The sequence below is a fragment of the Melopsittacus undulatus genome, chromosome 1, assembly GCF_012275295.1.
Source record: "Melopsittacus undulatus isolate bMelUnd1 chromosome 1, bMelUnd1.mat.Z, whole genome shotgun sequence".
NCBI lineage: Eukaryota > Metazoa > Chordata > Aves > Psittaciformes > Psittaculidae > Melopsittacus > Melopsittacus undulatus.
In genome coordinates, this window is record NC_047527.1 from 111,559,159 (window position 1) to 111,583,892 (window position 24,734).

The 24,734-nt window shown below is 36.8% G+C and overlaps 1 protein-coding gene across 1 annotated transcript in view; it reads left to right on the plus strand.

Moving 5' to 3' along the window:
* Positions 1 to 24,734, plus strand: part of PARD3 (par-3 family cell polarity regulator) — a 450,917-nt gene that overhangs the window by 274,086 nt on the left and 152,097 nt on the right. The window contains 4 exon segments of the mRNA XM_034070217.1: positions 8,649 to 8,799; positions 16,416 to 16,605; positions 21,812 to 21,960; positions 22,985 to 23,029. Of these exon segments, the coding sequence (XP_033926108.1) occupies positions 8,649 to 8,799; positions 16,416 to 16,605; positions 21,812 to 21,960; positions 22,985 to 23,029 (535 nt within the window).

A 24,734-nucleotide genomic window follows, 5' to 3' on the forward strand; every position in this document is an offset into this window, starting at 1 on the left:
GACATGTGGATTGAGACCCAGCTGAGATCATCATTGTGCAACTGAGCCTTGCATTCACTTCCCATGGAACACCAAATACTGGCTTTGTCTACAAGCCTTAGCTATATTGTGTTTAATTCAGCAACGTAGATTACGTAGACACATTGGTACACAAGTTGTCCCTTTAGAATATTCCTTTAACTGCCACCAGCAAAGATTTTTAGTATTAGAACAAAAAGTAAATGGCGTCTGACTGGTGGTAAATTCACAAGCTTGCAGATTAGAAGTAAAAGCACCAGAAGGGCAGGCCCAATCTTGATAAATCACACACTACCAGCACAGAATCCCAGAATCCTTTAGGCTGGAAAAGACCTTTAAGATCATCAAGTCCAACCACTAGCCTTACACTGCCAAGTACACCACTAAACCATGCCCAAAGCACCACATCAACAAATCTTTTAAATACCTTCAGGGATCGTGATCCCACCACTGCCCTGAGCAGCCTGTTCCAATGCTTGACAGGCCATTCAGTGAGGGTTTTTTTTTCCCTAATACCAGCCTAAACCTCCCCTGGCACAACTTGAGACCATTTGCTGTCTTCCCATAGCTTGTTACTTGGGAGAGGAGACCAACCACCCACCTCACTGCGAATTCTTTTGAGGGAGTTGTAAAGAGCTTCTTTTTCTCCAGACTAAACAATACCAGTCCCTCAGAAATGGTGTTTTAGTGGTTTTTATTAAAGACAAAAATAAATGTTTACCTTTTGAGAAAGTATTTCCCTGGTGTTTTCTATGTTCCTCTTTTGGTTCTCCAAAGGAGTCATCATAAGATAACAATAGCAACAAAAAAGTTCCTCTTCAGCTGATTTATTTCCTGTGTGGATTCAGCATTGTATGTGGCAACTTTATGGACAAAAATACAGCCTACACTCTTGTTAGTCTTGCAGAGCCACAGTTAAGTGGAACGAGCTCAATTATATTCCCTTTTGTGCATTGCACATTGCGGTGTTCATTCTGCTCCATCCCAGCACTGTGGTCATCCTGCACCATGGAGCGAGGTCAGGAATCTGGGATTCCCCACTGTGCCATGGGGCAGCCTCAAGTGTTTCAGGAGGGGAATCCATACAAAGGATGATAATGCCAATGCAAAAAAGATTGCTCGATGTATGATAAAAACATGTACTATTTGGCTGTTAGAAAAACAACAGCAAAATGACCCAAACTTTTTTTCCTCCTGGCTTCAAGTCCACTAATTGTTTTGCATTTGCAAAATCAAACTGAATTCTTTTGAGATAGATAGACAATGGAGTCTGCTTCTCTTCTTCAGTAACATTGAGTTTGAATGGGATTTTAAGAAAGTAGTATGAATACAGTTCTTCCATTTTTAAGATCCATTTTCATAATCAGCCTTAAGAATTGCAGGGGGGTGAAGTCATTTGACAGCATGATTCCGCACAGTGCCATTCCAGAAAAGAGGGATGGCTCAACCCATGCTTTCTTGGGTTTAAAGAGGCAGGGGCAGTTGCCTCCTGTCTGCTGCAGAGGAGCTTTCACTTTGTCAGAAAGCTTTTTTAGGCTTCAGAAGGCAAAAGTCATACTTAACTTCAACATGAAACTGTTTCAGAACTTTGTGAAATGACCTCTGATACTCCTTTTTTATGCCAGCATTAATCTTATACAGCTTCAGCAGTTTTCATGTTGTAGAGAGTAAGCCTCCAAAGCAATTATAGTAACAATAAAAATGTTCATAAACATCTTAAAAGTATTATCTTGTCTTCAGAGAGGTAGTGAGGAGATCATCATCAGTGCTTATGTAACTGTAATGTCAAAAGAGACCACAGACTTCCCAGAAGGTAAAAAGTATTTTTATGCTGTTGTGGTTTTACTGAACTGAAGAGTTTCCTGCAGAAAGAATTTTCATTGACTTGCCAAGAGACAGAGTATAATCAGTCCAGGTTTTTCAAGTGAATTATCTTGTAGTAAATATTGATATAAGCATGGGGTGAATGGCAGTTACGAATGAACTCCAAGCCAAAACTGTGTATCTGTTTGCATTATGTCTATATAATAGTGCAGTAATACAGTTCATTCTGTAAGCAGCGCTACTATAAATCTTGCAAAGATTTCTTTAATATCTGAGTCATACCAGAGAGTGAATAGATACTGTTAGTATTAGAAAATTCAGTTTATGATTTGGATAAATCTTAGGTATCCTCTACTCCCTTTCAAAAAATGTGAAATACACTGTTTTAATCTATGTTTCCAACTTTCAGCCTTTCCCAACTCATCAAATTTCCTATACAAGCATAGAGGGACTTTAAGGTACATTTCCAAAGTTGTGCAGACAGTGGCAAAAGTGGGGACAATAACAATAGTATTGACTTGCTATTCATACACGGCCAGTATTTAACACCTCAGTTTGCAGAAGATGTGGCCATCAGCTTTTTAGATATTTAATTCAGGGTTGGCATTTTTCTTTAAATTCTTTTCTTTAAACTAAAGAGAAACACTGGCACTCCTTGCACCATGTTCTGTTAATTAGTGATATTATTCTGATTAGGCTGTATGGGCAAACAGCTGCTGGCTGTATTGCCATAGTGCATAAACACTGCTTAGGCAGGACTGTGAGGCAGATCCGTGCAGCTGGCAGCACTATGTGCTGATTCAAGAAAATAAAGGTAATTGTTACTTTTGGAATTCTGTTCTTTTCAGTCCTGCAACCTGGACAGCTTAGAGGCACAGATTGCTCATCTGCACTCTGTTCGTGTCACATGCAGGCAGCACTTGTCTGTCATTAAGAAAGAAAGCATCACCATTTTCCTTCAAAATGAGAGATTTCAAGGATTTTTCTTGTCTATCTCTCTTTTTGGACAGAATTAATGTCTTGTCAAACCTTCCTGAAATGAAGATTTGTAAATGATTTGCAGATCCCCAAATTTCTTTCTGCATATCTGTTCATCTTTGCTCCAGTTGCTGAGTTGAAAATGGAATAAACCAGGAATCAGAGAAACAGTCATGAATCCAGATCATATAAGGACTTCATCAAGTGTGTAAATAAATTGACTGGTAGACAGATCAGTGAGAGAGACTGCAGATGGGTGGAAGTATAAAACATTCAGCATCATTTTTCTGTACATGCATTGCTTAGTTACCTACTTTGAAATTAATGACACGTTCGATTTTTTTTTTCTTTTCTCGCTAGATTAGTTTTGTAGTGACTTTCTAGAGTTCATTTAACAATCAAAAAGACTTTAGCATCTTCTCCAAACCCAGTGATTTCACTCTTCACTCCCTTCTCCAAGTCATTGATAAAGCTGCTCATCAGCCTAAAATGTTCCCAGCTCTCATCCTGAGGGAACCTGCAAGTGGTTCTTTTCCATCCTAAAGATTGATTTTTGTGTCCAATCCTTTAGCCAGACTTCAACCCAGAAAATGAAAACTTAGTCCAGTCCCATGAAAACTTACTTTCTTTAATGGCCTTGAAGCCTTGATAGAGGCTTTTTGTAAATGCAGGCATGTCATGTCAGTTTTGTTGCCTGAGAGCTCAGAAAGCTCAGTGGCACAAGCTTTGTACACATCAGCATCCCAGTGAGGCAGGATTAAATTATTCTCTCTTCCTCTTAATTTCTGGGGCCACATTGATATTATTTTTATTTCTTAATAGTGGCACATTCTACCTGAACTTTTAATACAGGACTTATTAATGGTTGTCTTTTATGCCTCTTGTGGTATTTTTGCTTCATGATTTTTGGTGTCCTTAGGTAAACTTCTAATAGTAAACATCCCAAGGTATTTAAAAAGTTAGTTGTTGGGAAAGTATGTACGTGGTTTTCTATTTTGTAGTGGTTTGTGTCTCCTGTTTTGCCCTTTTGCCTGTCCTTGCTTATTTTGACTTTTTTCTCTTTTATCGTTTTCTACCCTTGATATCAACTTACAAAGCTCCATGTTAGCCCAGGTTACTCCCCATAGCCCATAACCTATCATCTAACTGCAAGTTGCAAAGCTGTGTGGGTTCCCTCCTACCATACTGAAAGCATTTTGTCTTCTGTCTGTCCTTTGACATTTTCAGAAAAATGCTGTATTTCTTAGAAACATTGTACTAATTTTACATTTATTAGTGCATGATTGTACATGTAAGTCAAACCTTTTCCTTTTACTGGCTGTTTACCTGCATTTTTACATCTTGCAAAGCCTGACCCTAAAACGGGATCCCAACTTCAGTGGTAAGAAAAATCATATTTAGCATTGATATAAAAGTATCTCTATTGAAAACAGGAAGCTGAAGCATTTTGGCCATTTTGGCCACAGTGCACAGAAAAGAAAGGAAAAAGAAAGCCTGGAGAATCATTCCGTGTGACAGAAAGAGCTTTGGTACCTTGGATGCAGTGTAATCTATAGCAAATTTGTATGCTGGCTGCTTTAAAATCCATAATGCTTGTATGCCAGTGTTTGGATAATTTACTTTCTGAAAGAAGAATGGTGTCTGATTATTGTTTTGTTTGTTTTGTTGGGGGGTTTTGGTTTTGTTTTTTTTTGGGGGGGGTGTTTATTTTTTGTTGTTTTTTTTTTAAATCGTTTATGATTTGAATATTTTGGCAATGTTCTTGTGCATAAACTTTTTTCCTATTTATGTGCATAACTTCAGATAGGATGGATGGTGGTGTTTAAGTAAAAAGGACCACATAAGTTGTCCTTTTATCATCTAGATAAGCAGCAGCTGGGCTAGCTAAGTACACACAGTACACACAGTGCTTTAGCAAACAGCTGGTTCTTATCTGAATGACAAAGGGCCAGGGTAGAGACCTTTTTGATTGGGGGGAAAAAAAATAAATTTTGTTTCTATTTTTATGTTAAGAGAATGGGGAGAAATGGAGCTGTGGGCCATCTGTAGGATGTGAGGCTTTATTGCATTTTTATGAATATGATCATTTATTACAGATCAGCGCTAGCACCCAGAGAGGGAAGTCTTTCTTTTCAGCCTGGAGAGGAGAAGCCTCAGGGGGATCTTACCAGTGTCTATAAATACCTGATGGGGGAGAATAAGAAGACTGATCCAGACTCTTCTCAGGGCTGCCCAGTGCCAGGAGAAGCAACCAGCACAAACTGAAATGGAAGAAATTTCTTTAAATGTAATAAGAAAACTTTTGAAAGTGTGGTCAACCACTTGCAACATGTTGCCCAGAGAGGTTGTGGAATCTCTGTCCTTGGAGTATTCAAAATCCAACTGGACAAAACACAACCTGCTCTTGATGACCTTGCTTTGAGCACGAGGTTGAACTAGATAATCCCCAGTGGTTCCATCCAGCTTCAGCCAGTCTCCAAATTGCCACACCAAGAAGTGATACTGCTAGGGGCAGCTATTGATAGGAAATATAGAGGCCAGTTGCTTCCTAGCTTGCTTTCCTTGCCAGGCCTTTAATAAAGGTTAGGAATTTGTACATCTTTGTATTACTGTTTATCACTTAATCAAATTAACTTATACCAGAAAGCATTGATACTGGCTAAGGGAAGAACTGGAATGTGTAATTCAAGCTATTAGAAACACACCAGGAAGAAGTCTTTATTTGAACTGCAGCCTTGCTTTGGACTGTCGATCTCTTTGTCTTGCTCACAGCATAGTTTCCAAATTCAATGTATTTTTCTTACACAAATTTTCTGTTAACAATGTAAGGAGTTATTTTTTTTTCCCCTTGTGAAAGTCAGTTGTGTAATTCCTGCCTAATTTTTGCTATTTTATAAAAGGCACTGTATCTTTTGGAAAATACTTGTGTAGTTGGCTGTCAGTGCCTTTGTTTAAATCCAGCTTTTGAGATGCTAATTAGAAATGGAAAAAGTTTTCCCCTTGAAAATTATAAAATACATGATTCACTTTACAAAACATGGCCATCTAAGCACAGCACTCCTGCTGTTTCTCTTATTTACCTTGTACTTTACTGCATTACTAGGAGTGAATTTCTATGTATTTCTATGATTCAGAGCTTTCTTCTTGTTAGTGTCTTTCTGAAAATCTCTTGAGACGTTCCTACAAATGAGTTTGAATGTTGATGGGTTGTCACATGAAGGAGGACTGTGTGATATGGCTCACTAAAAGCTGGACACTTGTTACATAAAGTCATCAATATAGCACTGGGAGAATAAATCCCAAAGCACTTTGATATTTTCACACCTTATTTAAAGTCAGTGAAATAAAGGTTAGTTCATCATTTAATGCCTTTATCATGCAAGTTTAAGTCCTCAAGCAGTCTAATGTTGCTGTGCTTTTTTTTCCTGTCTTTCAGAATTTAACATTTATATTCTTTTTTTAATTTCCTTTAGATTCCTTTATAACAGAGGCTACAAATATTGTTTGATTTACTTTTTGGTAAATCTGTCATTTGTAATCTGCAGTTTTAAAAAACTAATAAATCCTCATTTTACAGTTTAAACCTTATTGAGTCTAATTCACTTGCACTGCAAGTTTGTTATTCTCCTGCAGCTTGACGTGCCTCCAATTGTAATTGTGTTGACCCTCCGATGTAGTAAATCTCCCCAGTGCTTATCAGACTGGGAGAGATAAGTCTACAATTTGGAACTTCATTAAATATCTCATTTATATTAATCAGGTGATGTCTTTGAACAGAAATAATAATTATTACAGACTCTGTGACCTCCCAGTCATGGTCTCCTTGACTTTGCAATGCAGTGTTTCGCAAACCTCCACCCCTCCATGTACCAGGCTTCGGGCCAGGACCCCGGTGTCAGAAGTCATCAGACCATTGGGCTGACTTCAAAGCCTCTGCTGTGAAGGCTGTAGCTGAGTGCTTTGTAGCCTTTGAAACAGATTTTTTTAAATCCTTCATAGCATATATTTTTAGTCATCTGGTGGTTATGGGTAGAGTGATTAATAATGGGCAGCTGTTTCAAGAACTAAAAGCAACCAGCAAACACTCAACTTGTTATTGTAATTCCTGAAACTATGAACTGCTACTCTCGTGCTCATTTAGAGACCAGTCCTTGGAATAAGCGTGGCTTCAAAAAGTTTGCATTATGCTCAGTATCTTGCAATATCTGGTCCCTGCTGCATTTCAGTACATTTAAATATATGCTGTGGGATTTGTGTAAGGACATTGTTCTTGAGATTTAACTATGCACTTCAATATGAAGAGGCTTGTTTGTGAGAACAGCTAACACTTTGATGTGTGAGTTTGTATGATTACCCTGCAAAGCACATATATTTTTTAATATTTGTTTATTTATTTTAACAGGGCTAGATTCAGTTCCCTCTGCTTAAGTGATTTGGTTTAAAGTTGTTGGTGAAACTCCTTTGGTATCATTACCAAATGGCCATCAGAGTGCTAGAGCTCAGGTGAACCAAGAGCTGTAGGGGCAGGAGAGCTGGATGGCATGAGGGCCAGGTGATGTTGTGGGGAGTCTTGTATCTGCAGCGAGGGTCTGGGTGCTGACAAATCGGGTATCCAGCCTGAGCAGTGAGTGCATGGGCGCTCATTCCCCCCTCTCACAGAGGCTGTGTTTACAGCAGCAGCAGTGTTGCTCTCAGCTAATGTGGTGGCTAAACCCAGCTAGACAAAATCAAATTGCTTGCTTTCTTTGCCTCCTATGGATGCTGCTCTTCACTGAGCTCTGATTCTCTGGGACTCACTAAGGAAAACTCAACATTTTTCTCTCTTTAAAAAAAAAAAAATCCGAGAGGTATACACAGGAAAACAAGGAATGACCATTGTCTGGAAAAAAGGCTGAGCTGGGACATGACTCAGGAGATCCTTCTCTTGAATAGCAGCTTTGGTGGGGCAGCAGCATACACGTAGTCTTCTTCCCTGTGCATGTGGCCAAGCAGCCTATATGTCCATCACTTCTTCCACCACCTTCTTCATCCATGTTGTGATGCCCCAGGGATATCTGGCTGGAGATATGGTGGGCAGGGACGTGGCAGGTCCAGGGGTTGAGGTCTGAAAAGGTGGGGGGGTTGTGTCAGTTCTGTTTTTTGTGGCTCTGCCTGAATGCTTCAGGAGTGCTGGGGATCAGGGAAGCTTCTAAACTGTATGAAGCATAGAAGGGCAGCCAGGAAAGGCAAAGCAGAGAACTCATCATAAGCAGGGAAAAATAAAATACTCTATGAAGTCTGACTTCTTTTATTTTCCTTTTTTTAATTTCCTTCCAAAGTGAGTGTTTGTGTATTGATTACTAATATGTGTGGTGGAGTTTCCTGGGGGTTTCCATGATGATTACATTTGAAAGCAAACTGCACCACTTCAAAAACCAGCAGCAGCCCACTTCCAAGTGGAGTTCCTCCTCTGTGCTCCTGACAAAGGCCTTGTTCTGACAGGCTGTCACTGTTGGAAAGATGACCCAGCTGTCTGCCCAATAGTATTGAAAAAAGCCAAAACTGTCTAAGAAATTATTCAACAAAGAGACACCAAAATGCAGTTATTTTTTTTTCACCAATTTTCTGCTGAAGGTTTTGGAATTTGACAGGGCACCGTAGGAGGTGCTGAGTAAAGTGGCTTAGAAAGTTGGTCATTAAGCAGAGCTGTCATTACAAATCATATTTGTCCAGGATGAAAAGTTCTAGCTCATTTGGTGCCCAGACAGGTCTAGGCCTTAGGCAAGTTGTTACAGTTCCCCCATGCTGCTAAATGGACCCTGGGTGCTAATTTTCTTCTCTCTGTGCAGCTGGAGTCACCTGGGAGCCCCTCAGGGCCAGAGCTGCCCATAGAGACTCTGCTGGATGAACGGGAACGAAGAATTTCCCACTCCCTCTACAGTGGGATCGAGGGTCTCAACGAGTCGCCCACAAAGAACATGGCACTGAGTAGAATAATGGGTGAGTCAGATCAGTTCTGCTAATCAGGGTGTGGTTTTATACCTTTTGGGATTTATCAAAGGGTGATTAATGTATAATGTGGGAATCAGGGAACATGGATGTTGCACTAGTCAACTTAAAACATGCCTTCAAATTGCTCCATGCAAGCCTTCGGGGTAGTTAACGTGAGAAAGTATGGAATTATAAGGTGAATTTTATATCCTGTGGCAAGTAATAGAACAAATAGCAGGAGCATTTAACAGTTTTTCGGTGTCTGATCTGGACCAATAAATTATTGGTTGGTCTAGTCTCCATGTTGAGTCTTCATTCACATGAAAGTCAGTGACTCATGGGAATTTATAATTGATTTCAGTATTTCTTCTCTGTTTCAGTCATACTAAAGTACAAAAATAAATAAGGCACTTACATCAATTTATGCTTATTAGGGCATTTTGTATTTTTTTTTTAATTTCTGCTTTGCAGGAAACCAATTTTAATACCTCATAACTAATTTTAAGCACCACTTGCATACATTCTGTGCCGTACCATCTGCATGGTCCCAGTGGATAATAAGGTTATTAGCAGCTCCTCTGCAGCAGTTGAGCTTTCGATGTATAAAGCTAGGTAACAAAGACTTGCCGTGCCACAGGAGTGATTGGATTTACTGACTAGGATGGGATTAGCTTGAAAGGATTTTCAAATTTAAGCACAAAAAGCGGCTTGATGAAAACAGCACCTGACAGAAGACGCGACAATTGCTTGCTTGAGTTGCAAGTTTTAAGCGTAAGATGTGGCCATTAAATCTGAGAATTTCTTAGTGTGCTTGACACACACAGAATATATTAGAAGATGCTGTTATAAACCTGATACGAAGCAAGGCTGAACGTGGGTTTTAATTGCTTCAGATTGATTTTTCAGTCTTAGAAAATGAAGGTCCACCACTTAGGTTCCAGTCAACAGTTTGTATATATATTTCACTCTGTTTTGGGGTTGTGGGGTGGTTTTTTTGTTTTTACTTTGGGGGTTCACTTTTTCTTAACTGTTGTTAAACTCTAAAAATCCACAGAGTTGCTATATTTCCTCAGTTAGGCCTTTTTTGTGTATGTGTGTGCACTTGTACAATAGTAATTAAAAAGACATATTCTATTCAATTGCGTTACATTTTGTACAGCTTGGAAGAAAAATTGTATACCTGAGAATTAAGAAAGCACCCAAAGTCATGTGCTCTTAAAGAGAACAATATAAAGAATTATTTATTTGTTGACAAATTTAAGGAGTGATAAAATAATTTGAAGTCTTTAGCACTACTCTTTCATAGAAAGGTTTAGTTCTTGTGCTGTGACGGCTTTAGATACAACATTTGCAGAGCACTGCCTTCTGCTTTTTTTCATCAGGGGTGCAAAGGATTTACACACAGAGCTCACATAAGTGTTAACGAGTTATCAGTTAAACACCTTGTCCATTGATGGGAGAAGAAACCCTGAGAGAGTCTGTGTGCATGTGTGTCAGCAGTGCAGTTTACTTCCACATCAAAGTCACATAGGACTTGCATGCTAAAGCAAACTACTGTTTCATCAGTTTGGTTTCATCCCTTTAGCAGTAGCTAGTAACTGATGTTTCAACAAGAGAAATAACATATTTCCAAAGCTCTTAAAATCTAATGCTTTTGGATACCTCTGAAATGTAAACATAGGGAAGAAAATCCATCCTGCATTTTTTAAAGTGTTTTATAACCTGAAGTTGATGTTTTCATTTCCTTTTTATCATTGTCTTTCTCTATTGTTTTCAGAAACCAGTAACTATATAGAAAATTGGTTGGTTGTGACTTGAATCCATTGATACTTCTAGTTGGAAGCACATGGAAAATGAAACTGTGCCTGAACCTCATAGTAAATATGATATAGCTGTCATGATTAAACCCAGTTTTTAGGTGGCAGTCAGTTTTCTATTATGCTATTTTTTCTCAATCAGTACCACTGAGTTACAACTGCAGTGATATTGCATGCATGTTTTCTTGCAGTGCCGTACAATGGAGAGATATTATTACCTGTCAGGATAGATAGGTACAGTTTCTTGTTTCAGAGTAATTAATGTTTGTAAGACTCAATCATTTATTATGCATTGTAATTCCCATCCTATTAGCATTGACAATGAGAAAAAACTCATAAATTTTTATTTTCTTGAAAATGTATATGTAGTACTACATGACTCTTCCAGAGTTTTCCTCCTCTCTTGAAAATTGACCTAAAAGCGAGGATATAGTCCTTAGAACAGTCTGGCTAAGGAAGACTGGAGGTCTTCGCAAGCTGGTCCTGACCATGAAGAGTGCTTTATGCAGTGTTGATTCCTGTGAGCACTACCCCCACATAAAGGAGCCCTCTGACTCATGGGCTCTCTGAATCACCTGATGCCTACTCAACTAACTTAGCCATGTAAACTTTTAGCTCTCTCACTACCTTGTGGTGAGGAGGTCCTTCATATGTGAAGGAGTAGGTCTTTCTGCTTCTTTTGCTATTTAATAAAATTGATGGATTTCAAGTTTTCTTTTCCTAAGACTATTCAAAAGTGATAATCCCAAGGTCTGGAAAATGTCTGCTCTTTCAAAGTCATTGCTTAAAGTCTGAACAAAACTTCTTTGAAGAAAGTTTTGTTTCTTTTAAATACATATAATATAATTTTCAGGAAAGGTGTGTAAGACAGTTTCCTTACTCTTCTAATTCATAACTGACAGCAAGAACTGACTGTCAGAGCCTTGCTGTGAGAGTGGGAATAAAATAACAGTTTTAGAGTGTGATTTAAATTATGTAAAATAATGTTTACTTACTGCAAAAAAAAAGCTACATGAATCTTTTAGTGTTTCTGACGATTCTCATGTTGATTTATTTTTCCATGTAATTATCGTTGTTATAGATTTTCTTCTGCTTTTTCACATCATAATATTTCACTGAAAATTTCTTATGGAGAGGAGATACCACTTCCTGTATTTAGGGAATGGTATTTATTTATTTCTACGGATTGGGCATTCTAAAAATTAGATGGCTATAGTAAATGCTTTTGTTTATTTATTTTTAATATTTTCAGGCTGCATGTTGTTCATACATTCAAAACAGCTGTGTTACACAGGTTTGCTTGGCTCTGTGATTAAAAATTCGAGCCTCTTCTTCTGATACACCATTCTTGTATATTATGCATTATGCTCCTGAGTTTTGCAGTATGCAAATAAAATATGTAGTTGCTGTCTATATAAACTATTCTTTTTCATCAAACAACTTAGTACAGAGTCCTCTTTCATCTGTTCCAGTTGCTGATATTATTATTATTAACATAGTGGGTTTTGTTGCTAATGGTGACTAAGCAGAAGTTATTTACCGGGGGTACACAGAATAACAATAGCTTGCACTGAATCTGCTTTTGATCCTGAAGGATCCTCCAGAACTTTGCAAGATTTGATAGTTTCTACATAAGGGGAAATACTTTGTTCTCTATGTAAATAATTGCTATCTTAAAAAAACCCAAAAAAACAAAAACCAAAAAGCTAGAGATGTAAAGCAGGAAAGCACGTGTGTCAGTGAAATGGAAATAATCCTTTACAAGCAGAATGCAGTTCTCTGGCCAGGAATCTCATCAGAATGTGGTGGTCTGCTACCACAGTCTTGACAGATCTGAGTATTGTGTTGAAATCCAAAGCGTGGATATAGTGGAGAAATGTTTTGTCCTTAGACATTCCTCAGACATTTTTTCCCAATCCCACGTCTATGTAGCTTGGAAAATTAGATGATATTTATGGGAAAATTGTCAAAACTCAATACATTGCTGGGGACAAATATGCTGTTAGTAAAAAAATAAAAATAAAAAAAATGAAAATCTGGAGAAGTTCTAATTTCTCATTGCACAATTCTTTGTATCCCTCCTGTATGAAGTCTCATCACTATTATCATCATCATCACTATTTTATTATTATTTCTATTATTTATTATTCTATTACTTTGGTTAATACTTCATTCTTCATCACAGAGTAGCTGATGATGATTTCTTGATAAGGCAGGTTAGGAATCACTTGCCATGTCAGAGTAAATAGGCCATCTACTTGTGGAGGAGGCTTGAAGTATACCATTGGTCTGAATTCCAGGATATCAAAATGTTCATGAGAATCAGTCATAAAGTAATACTTGAATTTGAACATATTGTGTGCTCACCAGATATTTTAGACCTTCCCTGATCTACAACAGAAGCAATAACAAAAGCACAAGAGCCAACCAGATGCAGTACTGTATATGTATGTACATATATATATCTACATACATATGCATACTTGTATGTAGCCAAGTTACAATAGCAAACACATTAACCAAATTTGAGGGTTTTTCAAGATTTAAAAGGACCTGAAGTGGTTGGGTTCTTCACAAGGAAACCTGTTTTTCATTTTATGTACTGTGTATTCTCAGGGTTTTGGGTTTTTGTGTCCTTTATGTTGGTGGTTTAATTCAGGCCCAGACTGTTTTCTGGTCTGTTATAGATCTCTACGATTATAGGTTTCAGGTGTTGCCATTTGGCATAATTTTCATGCTAAGCTGAAAGCCCTCATAGACCTGGAGACCAGTCATTTCATACTGGAAGTCTGAGACTCCTTTTTCTGCACAGATAGATGGGAACTGTCTTTACCCACAGCTTGGCATGGTCCTCAGGCTATGCTTGCTCAGATTGGTAACTTGTTCAAGAAAATTGAGCCTCATTGTCCTGAGATGAGACACATTTGGAAGGGATAATGTTTTCCCTTCCTTTTTACACTATCCAAAATGTTTTATATTATTACAGATTACCTTGTTGAAGCAAGGTTGTTGGGCTTGAGGTATATTCAGAGTCTAAATCTTATAGCACTTTTCTAGCCTGAGGGAAAATTATTTTATTAGAGTTTTGTAGACAGCTCGAGCAACATCTTAGATTTGTAGATCAGTCAAATATAATGATAATTACTAGGTTTGAAGTTTCTTTGATGTTTCCTTGTAATGTTTCTCACAACACTTGCAAAGTTGCTTTCTCCAAGGTTATTTTCTGTCCGCTTCAGGTGAACTTTCTACAAAGGATGTATTGAGTCCATTGCTGAGGTCTCTGTAACCATCTGCTGGAGGTGAAGCCTTTCACCTGTTAGCTTCATCTGCAGTGAAAAGCATAGGCATGTCAGATGGGTTTTCTCCTTAATTCCAAAGCAACTATTAAAATGTCAGTCTTCACCCTTGTCAGATATAAAGAAGGGTAGTAAAAATTTGAAAATGTTACTGAATTACTGAAGCCTCTCAAATGTGAAGTTCAATCTGCCGAATGCCATAAGGTTATACCTTTTCACAATCAATTCTTTGGAGATGTTATTAACTACAGAGTTAACAGTCCTGTAGGCATTATGTTTGGAAAGAAGTACATTACCAGGCTAAACATTAGCCTGTCCATCACAGGAGCTATTGCCAGGCAAAGAATCAGCTGTTATGCAAACTGAACACATTCATTTCAGTTTGACAGTGATGAGATGTTCACCATGCAGTACCTTTTTCTTTCAGCCACTTCTTCAGCTTCTCTAGTGATCTCTTTTGAAGCCTGTTTTCACTCCTTTGGAAAGCTATACAAAATGTATTATGTAGTCCAGTGAGGATTTTAGCTAGCTCTTTATGAATAACATTTTATTTATTCATTCGTTTTTTTAGTAATTGCATTCAAAGGTAGTGATGACAACTGAAACCTTTCCAGAAAAGACAAAAATACTCTTTTCCTCCAATTCTACACAATTTTTCCATGCCTGTAGGAAAAATAAATTGTGAAAATACTTGATATGTCCATAGAAGCAGTTTATGTTATAGAAGTACAAGTTTTCACTGCAGTGCATCACAGTTCTACAGTAATTTACAGTTTGTTCTCAGACTAGCAGTTGATTAAAATAGTGTGTTTCTTCTCATGAGATGTGACAATTTTAGTAATTGTTTTAGTAAAATAATATGATTCGAGGAATAAAATTCATGTAATGTCATGATTATTCATTAGAAATAATGTTGCATGTAGTAAGAGTTAGGACCAAACAATATGCAGGAGGAAAAAATATTTTTAAATATATCCTGTCACTTAAAAAATAATGCGCAACTAATACGGAAGAATCAAACTTAATAATTACCCTTTGCTTCAGGTAACAAAATAACATTTGTCCGAATTTGCAGATCTTTATTTTCCTTAGAGCAATTTTTAGCTTATTGTTTCTAGTGCTGAAATAACATGTTTATTCCAAGTTAAAATTTTAAATTGTGATCTTTATTTCACTGTCATCCAAATAATATTTATAACTCCCATGCTCCCAACTCTGTATCTCATGCACGTATCCTGAAAGAAAGATGATTTATTCAGTTTCAGCCACTGTTATGTTACAGACCATTGCAATTAAAATATTCCTTCTGATATTTTTCACAGCTTTTTAGTCTGTTTTGGTGGCATAAAGTTTTCTATAGGTTTAAAAGCTGCTTCTGCTTTTCTTAGCAGTTTGAAAATTGTTATACAATCTTATGCATTGAAATGATTACTGGAAAATATAATTATGTGTATATATTTAGCCCTATAAAAGCAAGTGGTAGTGGGATTAAAATATTTATATGCACATTAAAACTAATTTTTACTTAGAAACAGTGATTTAGTAGCTTGTAAGAATTCTCCAAATAGGATCTTTTAGCTGCTTTTTCACAAATTAACCGAATGAAGTGTGCTGTTTAACAGAATAATGTTGAGTCCTTATTATGTCTCTTTCATTTATGTGATAGCTCTAGTTTAAGAATTTTAACAATAGCGTAAAAACTCCCTTGAATATAGTGGTAATAGAAGTAAAATGGTGGTTGGTTTTTGTTTTCCGAATTTTTCACGTGTGCCTCCAGATTGTTTTTTAAAGGAGAGAGAGAATGAAAATTTCAATTTGTTTAGCTTTAGCCAGGAGTTCCTATCTCTTTTCGCAATTATTTTCTTTGTGGAGGCATTATTAAAAGGTTGTAAGTTCCCAACAACAGTCAAACAAGTTTCGAATTTTATGAGAGCGAGATGGATCAGAAGAAGTGATGAGTTCTGTTAGTACCCATTGTGTTCGTTCTTCGTTTCTACTAAATGATTTGGTGCAAGAGAAGATAACTGTCTTCTGGGACAGCTGGTTCCTAGGGAAAGGGCCAGAGTCAGTGGGCACAGACAGAAGCACAGGAGGTTCCCTCTGAACATCAGGAAACACTTTTCCACTGTGAGGGTGAGCAAGCACAGGTTGCCCAGGGAGGCCATGGAGTGGCTCAAAGGCCATTTGGTCAGAGTCCTGGGCAACTGGCTGTAGGTGTCCCTGCTTGAGCCAGGGGGAGGGGTTGGACCAGATGCAAAGTCCCTTTCAACCTCAACCCTTCTGTGATTCTGTGATCCTGTTGCAGTAGGCCACAGATAAAACTGGTGTGTATTACTTTTCTGACCTCTGCGTACGAAAATGCATGTAAAGTATATTTAGTCATATTAGCGTTTAGTCACTTTTATTAGCATTGTAGTTGGATATGACATTTCATCAGCTCTGATTATATATTATTCAAGGCACTTTCTGATATTATTAACGTTTGGGGTTTTTTCTTCCTTTGTTTTTTCAGGTAAATATCAGCTGTCTCCAACGGTGAACATGCCCCAAGATGACACTGTCATTATTGAAGATGACAGACTGTCAGTCCTTCCTCCTCATCTCTCTGACCAGTCATCATCCAGTTCCCATGATGATGTTGGCTTTGGCACTGTTGATGCTGGTGGATGGGCTAAATCTGCAATTAATGAGTCAACAGACTGGTAAGAGCATGGTTTAGTGGAAGGTAAAAGAGATGACTGTTGTTATGTCTTTTCCCTTAGTTTATTTTTTGGCTACTAATATTAATATTTTTTGGGTTTTTTTTTCATTACATTTAGATTTCTCCATTTTCAAACTGGTAATTGTCCCTGTTTTAGGAAAGAAATCTGTACAGATAATTTAGACTTTCTACTTCTTGTTGCAGGTTTGTGCGCTGTCAAAGCACATTTGTGGAAATGTTACTAATTGTTATTAAGACCAAATCACTATTTAGCTGTGTTAATTTGATGACTTAATTTAGTTGTCAACTGAACTAGCTTTTGTAAAAAAAAGAAAAAAACTTTGCAAAATTAAAAACTTGTGTTTATGAAAGGTGAAAGAAAAATTCCAACTGGAATTTTTTATTTATAAACCTCACTGTAAGTACTTCTAATGCTGCAAAACAAAGATTTTATTTTTATATTCCACTATATATATCTAGCAGCCTTTCAGTATTTTTCTCTACTTTCTTGTTTTTCCTAGTAATAGAAAGTAATTTAAAATCTGTTTAGAGATTAAGGCAGCTCATTTATTTTGCTTTAGTGTTGATGTTTGTGCAACAGGAACTAGATAATTATTTATATTTTATTAAATTATTATAATTTATTATGCACGAAGAATTACCTTGGATATCATTATATGATTTTTAATTATCATGCAAAATGTACTGTAATAACTACATATAAAAATGTAGAAAGTATTAGCTGCATATTTGAAACTATAGAATCCTAGAACAGTTTGGGTTGGAAGTGACCTTCAAAGGTCATCTAGTCCAACCCCTCCTGCAGTGAGCAGGGTCATCTTCACCTAGATAAGTTTGCCCATCCAGCCTGGCCTTGAATGTCTCCAGGAGTGGTGCATCCACTGCCTCTCTGGTCAACCTGTGCCAGTGCTTCACAACCCTCATTGTAAAATATTTCTTCTTTATGTCTACCCTTGCTTAGTTTAAAACCATTACCAGTCCTGTCATTACAGGCTAAAAAGTCTCTCCCCAGCTTTCTTATGGAAAATAACTTTACTTTCTGTTTACTGTTTAATCCATACTAACAATAATTTCTATGAATCTGAAGTTGACTCTCCAATTACTTTTACCCATTTTAATATAAGAGTCTTAGTGAGAAATGCACTAAGTTCTATTATTGACTTGCTTAGGTTCCTGGCAAAGAAATACTGTTTATTGCTTAGTTAGTACAATTAATACAGATCTAAGATCTAATTTGCAAGTCCTGTAATTATCTATAGTAATAGCAAAATAAAAGCCCACCCCTGTACACTGCCACTTCTTGAAGCCAGATAATTACCACAAATGGTGTGAAGTATATGAAATTTCTTATTTTTCTTGTCTCTTGAGCCTGTTATGAATGTGTCAGCAATATCTTAATAAAACAGCAACAGCACCTGCCAGCTGATATGCACCTGTCAGCTTCATCTTTGCTTTATATTAGCTTATTTCATCTTATGTCCGAGAATTCAGTTCTGTGTTTTAAGCACTGTCTTAATGATTATATTAAAGGTAATTTTGTTTATCCTCATTTGTGTATATTTTGGATTATTATTTTTCCATTTTTTTTACAGTATTTCAGCTCTTCTCTTGAACAAGTCATGGCTGTAGTTGAGTCCCCTGAAAAGTCCATCTGTCTTTTGTAAAAGCTTTTAGAGATGAGAATTTAAGATGTTTAAATAGACTATTACTCGAGGCTGCACATAATAGATTATTTATGAGGGACTTTTTTTTAGCTGAATATGAGCAAAAAACTACAGCATAAAGTACGAGCCCATTTGAAACCTGCAGATGCCTTTGCATTTACTTCTGCAGCTTATCTTGCTATTCATGTACCTCTTGAAAAATGAAAGTAACAGTAAACAAAATGAGGATTAGATATTTTGGAATTGATCATGCTCAAAACCTTTAAATGTGTATGAGAAATTGTAAGGGTTTTTAGATACAATTGCACTTAACGGTGTAGATCAGTGCAGCGCCTTACTATCTAATGTATTCTATTTGTAAAAGAGTAAATAGCAGCAGAATTAGATTGTTGCATTAATTTCCTGCTGCTAATGGATGAAGGAAGGCTTGTAAAACGAAGGTGCATTGTATGATTTTGCTGGAAGGCACAGAGGGTAAAACTAAGAATATGGATGAAGGGTTATCCAAACAAGAATGGCAGCTGTTCTGAATCACAGAAGAAAATGTAAGCTTTTCCAGCTTCACAATATCTCCCTAATCCTTGATGAAAATGTTATGAAAACAAAGGGGCAATAAGACAGGATTAATAAGTGGAATTTTAATAACATTGAGGGTCAGAAGACGGTTACATTCTTTTAAGGATCAGCTGTCATTCCAGAAATCTTATTTGTTAAGTATGCTAGAATATAGTAAATTGCATTTGGCATTGCTTAATGACTTGCACTAAATTCACCTTCTGTCTTTTGTTAATGTAGTTTAAAAATATTAAAATGAGGCATTTTTAGGGGCATTAGTTCCTCCTCTTTGCTCACTGGCTTTTCCAGTTGTGGATCTTCATGAGGGCTTTTGAATACTTTTAGGCAATGTACTGGCATTCAAACTCCTGTAATCTGCTTTTTCCTTAATTACTAAAATACAGTAATGTGTCATTAATAATACAAATAAACCAGGACATGAAAACTGATGACTCTAGATAGGGCTCATATGTTAGTACAGTAAAAAGGTCTGAGATGTGATGTCAGAGAACAAGGAACTTTTGGTGCTAAGTAGTGCCTCTAATATGCAAGATATTAAGCAAACACAAAGGAATAATCCACCTAGTAAGTGTGTGTGGAAAGTAGGTGTGATAAGGGTAGGTAAGGGAAACGGAGAGAAAGAGCCCCTAAAGGAGGTGGTGTGAGTGAAAATGCTGAGATCCAGTCTAGAATTCCTGGTTGCTGACACCATGTCCAGACCTCATAGCTCTCTTTTTTCCATATGAAAAAAGGAGCATGCAGCCAAAACAAATAGTTTTACAAATTCACCCTTTTTGAAGAAAGTGTCACAGGATACATTTTGTTCGGCAAGATGAAGCTGGTCATCTTTAACTAATGTGAGCTGTGTTAACAGATGTTGCTAGAGAAAATTCTCACTTAGTAAAACCACATTTTTCTGGCCTTCAGAGACATGGTTGACTAGCAGTGCGCCAGAAACTCCTGTGTGGCCTGGGAAAGTCATTTATGTTCTGATTACAAAAGGCGTTGAAACCTTCTAAGTTCAGTTGAGTCATTTTGAGGACATTTTCAGACTTAGGTGGTTCTTAATCAGCTACATGCTGTAAATTCTAGAAGTGTATATTGGCCTTGTCTGTTTTATCTTTCTATCATGTGGAGATAATTTTTCCCTATTTTGTGGGAGTGAAAGTGAGGGCTAAGTAGTTATTTTTGAGTTCAGGTTCTGATTCATCAGAGCTTTTAAGCATATGCTTCAAACATTGCTAAATTGTGCAGACATCTCTGAAATAGTTGCAGTAATTAAATGTAAAACATTATGAGCCTGAGCCAGAAACATTAAAGTCAAAAGGCACTTGACATTGACTTTTTATTCATATAAGCTCTGATCCTGCTCTCACTTAAGTATTATATGCCTGTCACATACACATATCTTATTATTTGTAAGTCTGCCACTACTAGGCTGAATTTCTTCTAGGCTGCTGGTAATGCAGATTGTGATTTTCATCCTTTACAGTACTTGATTCCTTTAGACACTTCTCCTTACCTCTCTTCACTGTTTTGCCTAATACCCAGGCCTTGATCAAAGATGCTTCTATATATTACAGTACATGGCACACATAAACATATGCATGTTACAGAATTTAAAAGTGTAAGTTGGTTTCTTCAGATATTCACTATTTGCCTATTTCTCTATAGGTATAAGATGTGTGTTATATGTAGTCCTTAAAGTGGAAAATAATTCTTTTGAGGCGTAGTACTGAACACTGACATGTACCCATACAGTATTTTGAATGATACTTAGTTTTAGAGGTTTTGTTGACAAGATATTTAGCTTTTTATCCTTTTTTCTTTTTGTCTTGAAGTACAACAATAATCAGAGGGAGGATTTTGAGGAATCTTTTTTCCTATAGGATAGGTAACAGTGGTGCAAATACTTTTCTCCCCTCAGTATTTTATGCTGTTGATTTCTTTTTGTGCCAGCTGAAGTAGAAATCAAAATTCTTTGGGCTTGTCTTTAGGCTTTCTCTAATACTCTCCCCTTTTCCAGGAGCCATAAGATCTTTGTGTGAATTTCCCTTCATATTATTTATTAGCAATGAGTAATCTTGCATTTTTTTAATTTTTTCATTTTTAACATGAGTTGTGGCCATGGTGACACATTGCAAGCTTAAGGTTTAGCTTGCACACCAAATTTTACCTGCATTCTTGCATTCATGATTCTGTTAATGTTTGACCAACATTAATAAATCTATCATCAGCATGCTTCTGATGACGCACAATGAAACACCGATCACTGCTCACTGAAGGTGTGACTCACTCAGCCAAGGTCATGCAAGAAAACTGTAGAAGAGACTGAAGCTCAGTCTACATACCCCAATTTCTGATTCGGTGGTGCAATCATTGTGATAGATACTTGCACTGTAGGGAAGTGATGAGTAAAAAATATGTTTGTCTTTCATAGCCAGTTAAAACTAGGAGGTGGTATGAAAAAATCAAAAGCATTTTTACATATGGAGAAAAAATTTTCATGTGAAGTATTTAAATTAAGAAGTTTAAAGCTCTATGGGCGTCAGGCAGGACAGTTTCTATTTATGCTTTACTAAAAGCGCTTTATCATGAAGACAAATGTAGTAATTCACTATCAACAGAATATATTTGTTTCTCATGAAGAAAAAGGAGCTGGTTTATTCTCCATCAAATTATTCCTGTGTTGGGGCTGTGCATTCTGATGGTATATGTATAGTACACTGGATATGCATATCGTTCGTTAAAAGTCATAAGTAAAATTCTTGATACTTCTCAACTAGAATTGCTCAATGCAGTAAAACAAATCCATTGTGTGCGTAACTGACTACTTGCAGTGGTTTATTTTAAAATGTGTACTTTATCGTTGGTAGAAGTCACATGCTAAATTAATGCTTTTCTCTGCAGAGTGAAAGGTTGTGTGTTCTTCATAAATGTTTGCATGATTTTTTTCCCTTCCTACAGCACTCTTAGTCCAGATGTTGATCCAGTGCTTGCCTTCCAGCGAGAGGGTTTTGGACGCCAGAGCATGTCAGAAAAGCGTACAAAGCAATTTTCAGATGCCAGTCAGTTGGAGTTTGTTAAAACACGAAAATCCAAAAGCATGGATCTAGGTAGTGAGTGATATTTTTTCAATTATTTTATTTGAACCTGATTTTCATGTTGTAAGTATATAGATTTTGTAATTCCAAACACATTGTTGATGTGCATTACTACCGCACTCAAAGTCTAGTGGCGGGAAGTAAAGTATTCTTAACGTGAGTGGCCAAGTGGCCTGTGTATTGTCTGTACCACTTTGTAAATGTCCATACATTTAAATATAGTAGCTCTCTGGATATATGGTTATACATAAGCACAAAAGCTATTTATTAAAATGGAGCTGAAACTTCATAAAATTGTACCACACTGTGGTTCTGGGTAAACAGGATAATTCTCAGTTCATGATCATAATGCAGTTAGCCTTAAAGACCCTTCATAGTCTCTCAATCTGTAGCTGGATTCAGAATTAGAAAATGAGGCTAGTCTGACATCTGCTTGAGACTCAAGTTTTAATATTTATGTTAGAAGCCCTATAAAATAGCAGTGGCTGAGACAGGCAGTCAATTAAAATAATTTTGACTGATAAAACAACTGAGAATAAGTAGTCGCTAACGAGCCCATCTTTTTTTCTGCGGTTGAATTGAGATTCTGGAGTGCAGGCTCTAGTAACCTTAAGCAGTGAGTTTTGATTGTTGAAAGACGCCAAATTCCCTGCTCAGAATAATGAAATATAATATAATTCACTCCTTTACAATAATTGTGAATATCTTCACTACAGTCCCTAATTCACCAACTTCCCCAGGGGACAGTGAGGTTGGTGGTATTGACTTGTCTTGACTAGTTGTGATGTGCTAACGTGTAAATAACATATTGTACCTGCCTGTGATGTGAACATGACTGACATTGCATGAAGGTTACTAGTTTGCTGCCAGTTCTACCCAGAATGTTTGCTTACTGTTGCAGTTTATTTGCATGAAGTATGACATTGCTGAGGTCCCCTAACTTGACCAAAAAATATGCAAAACAAGAAGGAATGTTGGATGCATGTGGGGCATGGGCACTAACTGGGCTAACCATTATACATTTACCTTTTAACAGTAGCTGACGAGACTAAGCTCAGTACAATGGATGACCAGAAAACAGGTAAGAATTGACAGTAAGGCTGTTGCTATAGAAACCTTGGTCAAAGCAGCTTACCACAATTACAGAACTGCCAGTCAAATTGCATGAAAACATGAATATTCCAGTACTTGCATGGCTGCTTTCTATAGCTGTGAATAATCAAGTCATACAGAAAAAGAAGATTCTCTATAGAGATAAATATCTAGGGTAGTATACTCCACCAGGTCGTCCATGTATGTGAATGTAAGAAGGCACCTGTTTATACACTTTGAACTCATATATATTCGCAGTTGTTTGGGGCTTTTTTGTCCTTTCAAAGAAATCTTGGAAAATCTCCTCCCACCTTCAAGTTCTAATGTACCGTAAGGTGATGTAAAAGAGTTGAATATTTCACTATTACAATGCCAACACAGTACTTGGAAATAATTATTTTAAGTAGAAAACTGCTACCTTTGCCTTAAGTGGTCATCAGATACGTGTTGTGAGTTGAGTATTATTTGTGCGAGTTGATTTGCTTTTGGTGCTGAAACCTGAGCATCTCAGCAGAACAAAAGAATATTTAAATAGAATGTTTTCCACATAGATTTGATTGTGATGTTTCACACAAGGATAATGAGAAATAGCTATCAAAGCATATTTTTTATTAGTAATTAAAATAATGCACCAACTGCAATTACGAACCTTTATGATTTATTAATATAAGTTAGCTTTTGACCTTTGGAATTCTATTTTAATTAGACTAGATGCAGAGGACACCATAACATTACTTAGCTCTAAGTGGGAACAATTCACCTTTTTAACCCCAAAAATATTATTTATTTACTTTATCATTTGGTGAGTAAGAGAATTTACAGAATTTAGAACTAATAATTCACAACTGCATTTCTGTTTAACCACACTTTACAACATGAGTAGGAATACTGCAAAGTTGTAAGTAATCAAGCGATAAAATTATATTTTTTATTGAAACAGCTAATACTTTTAGCTCTTAAAATGTTGCAGAATTTGGCCACAGACTTGCAGCTTTATAAACTGAGAATGAGTACACAATATTAAAATGTATGAATGTTTTGAAGGATTAAAGCCATCAGAGTGTGAATATATGAGTTGTATTAATGGTTGTGGTAATAATCAATGCTTAGGAACTGCTTTCACCCCTGAACATTATTTGCATAAAAAAGAGTTACAGATCAAACTCAAAATTATTGTAAATTATTTTTCATTTTCTTGTCTGCCTATTTGAATGAGATGTGATTAAAAAGGTGTAAAACCTGTGTTTTAGTAAAATACGATGCTTAGATTTTGAGAGTGCATAGTGGCTTTGGTGGTAGCAATAGGGGGTGGTATTAATCGAGTGTAGTTTTTGTCTATGTGTAACACCTGGATTAAATTCCAAAAAAAGAGACAAGTCAGACAACTTGGGTGAAAGAGCATGACCATAACCATCTGGACTAAGCAGTTATATATTGTGTGTTTAACAAGCCCAGTGGCTGGAAAAAAGGAAAAACACCTTTTACTGTACTTTAGTTTTATTTATCTGGTATGCTTTTAACCAAGTTTTGTATATAAACACTGGATATCTCCCATTACTGAAGATGGATGTGGTTGTAAAACAAGCCACTTACTGTAGTTTGCCTTAAAAATCGTCTGGTTCTAAGAAAAAAAATGCTTCAAATGTGTGGTGAACTATGTTTTAATGAATTCTAGAAGCCAGAAAGCTTCAGCA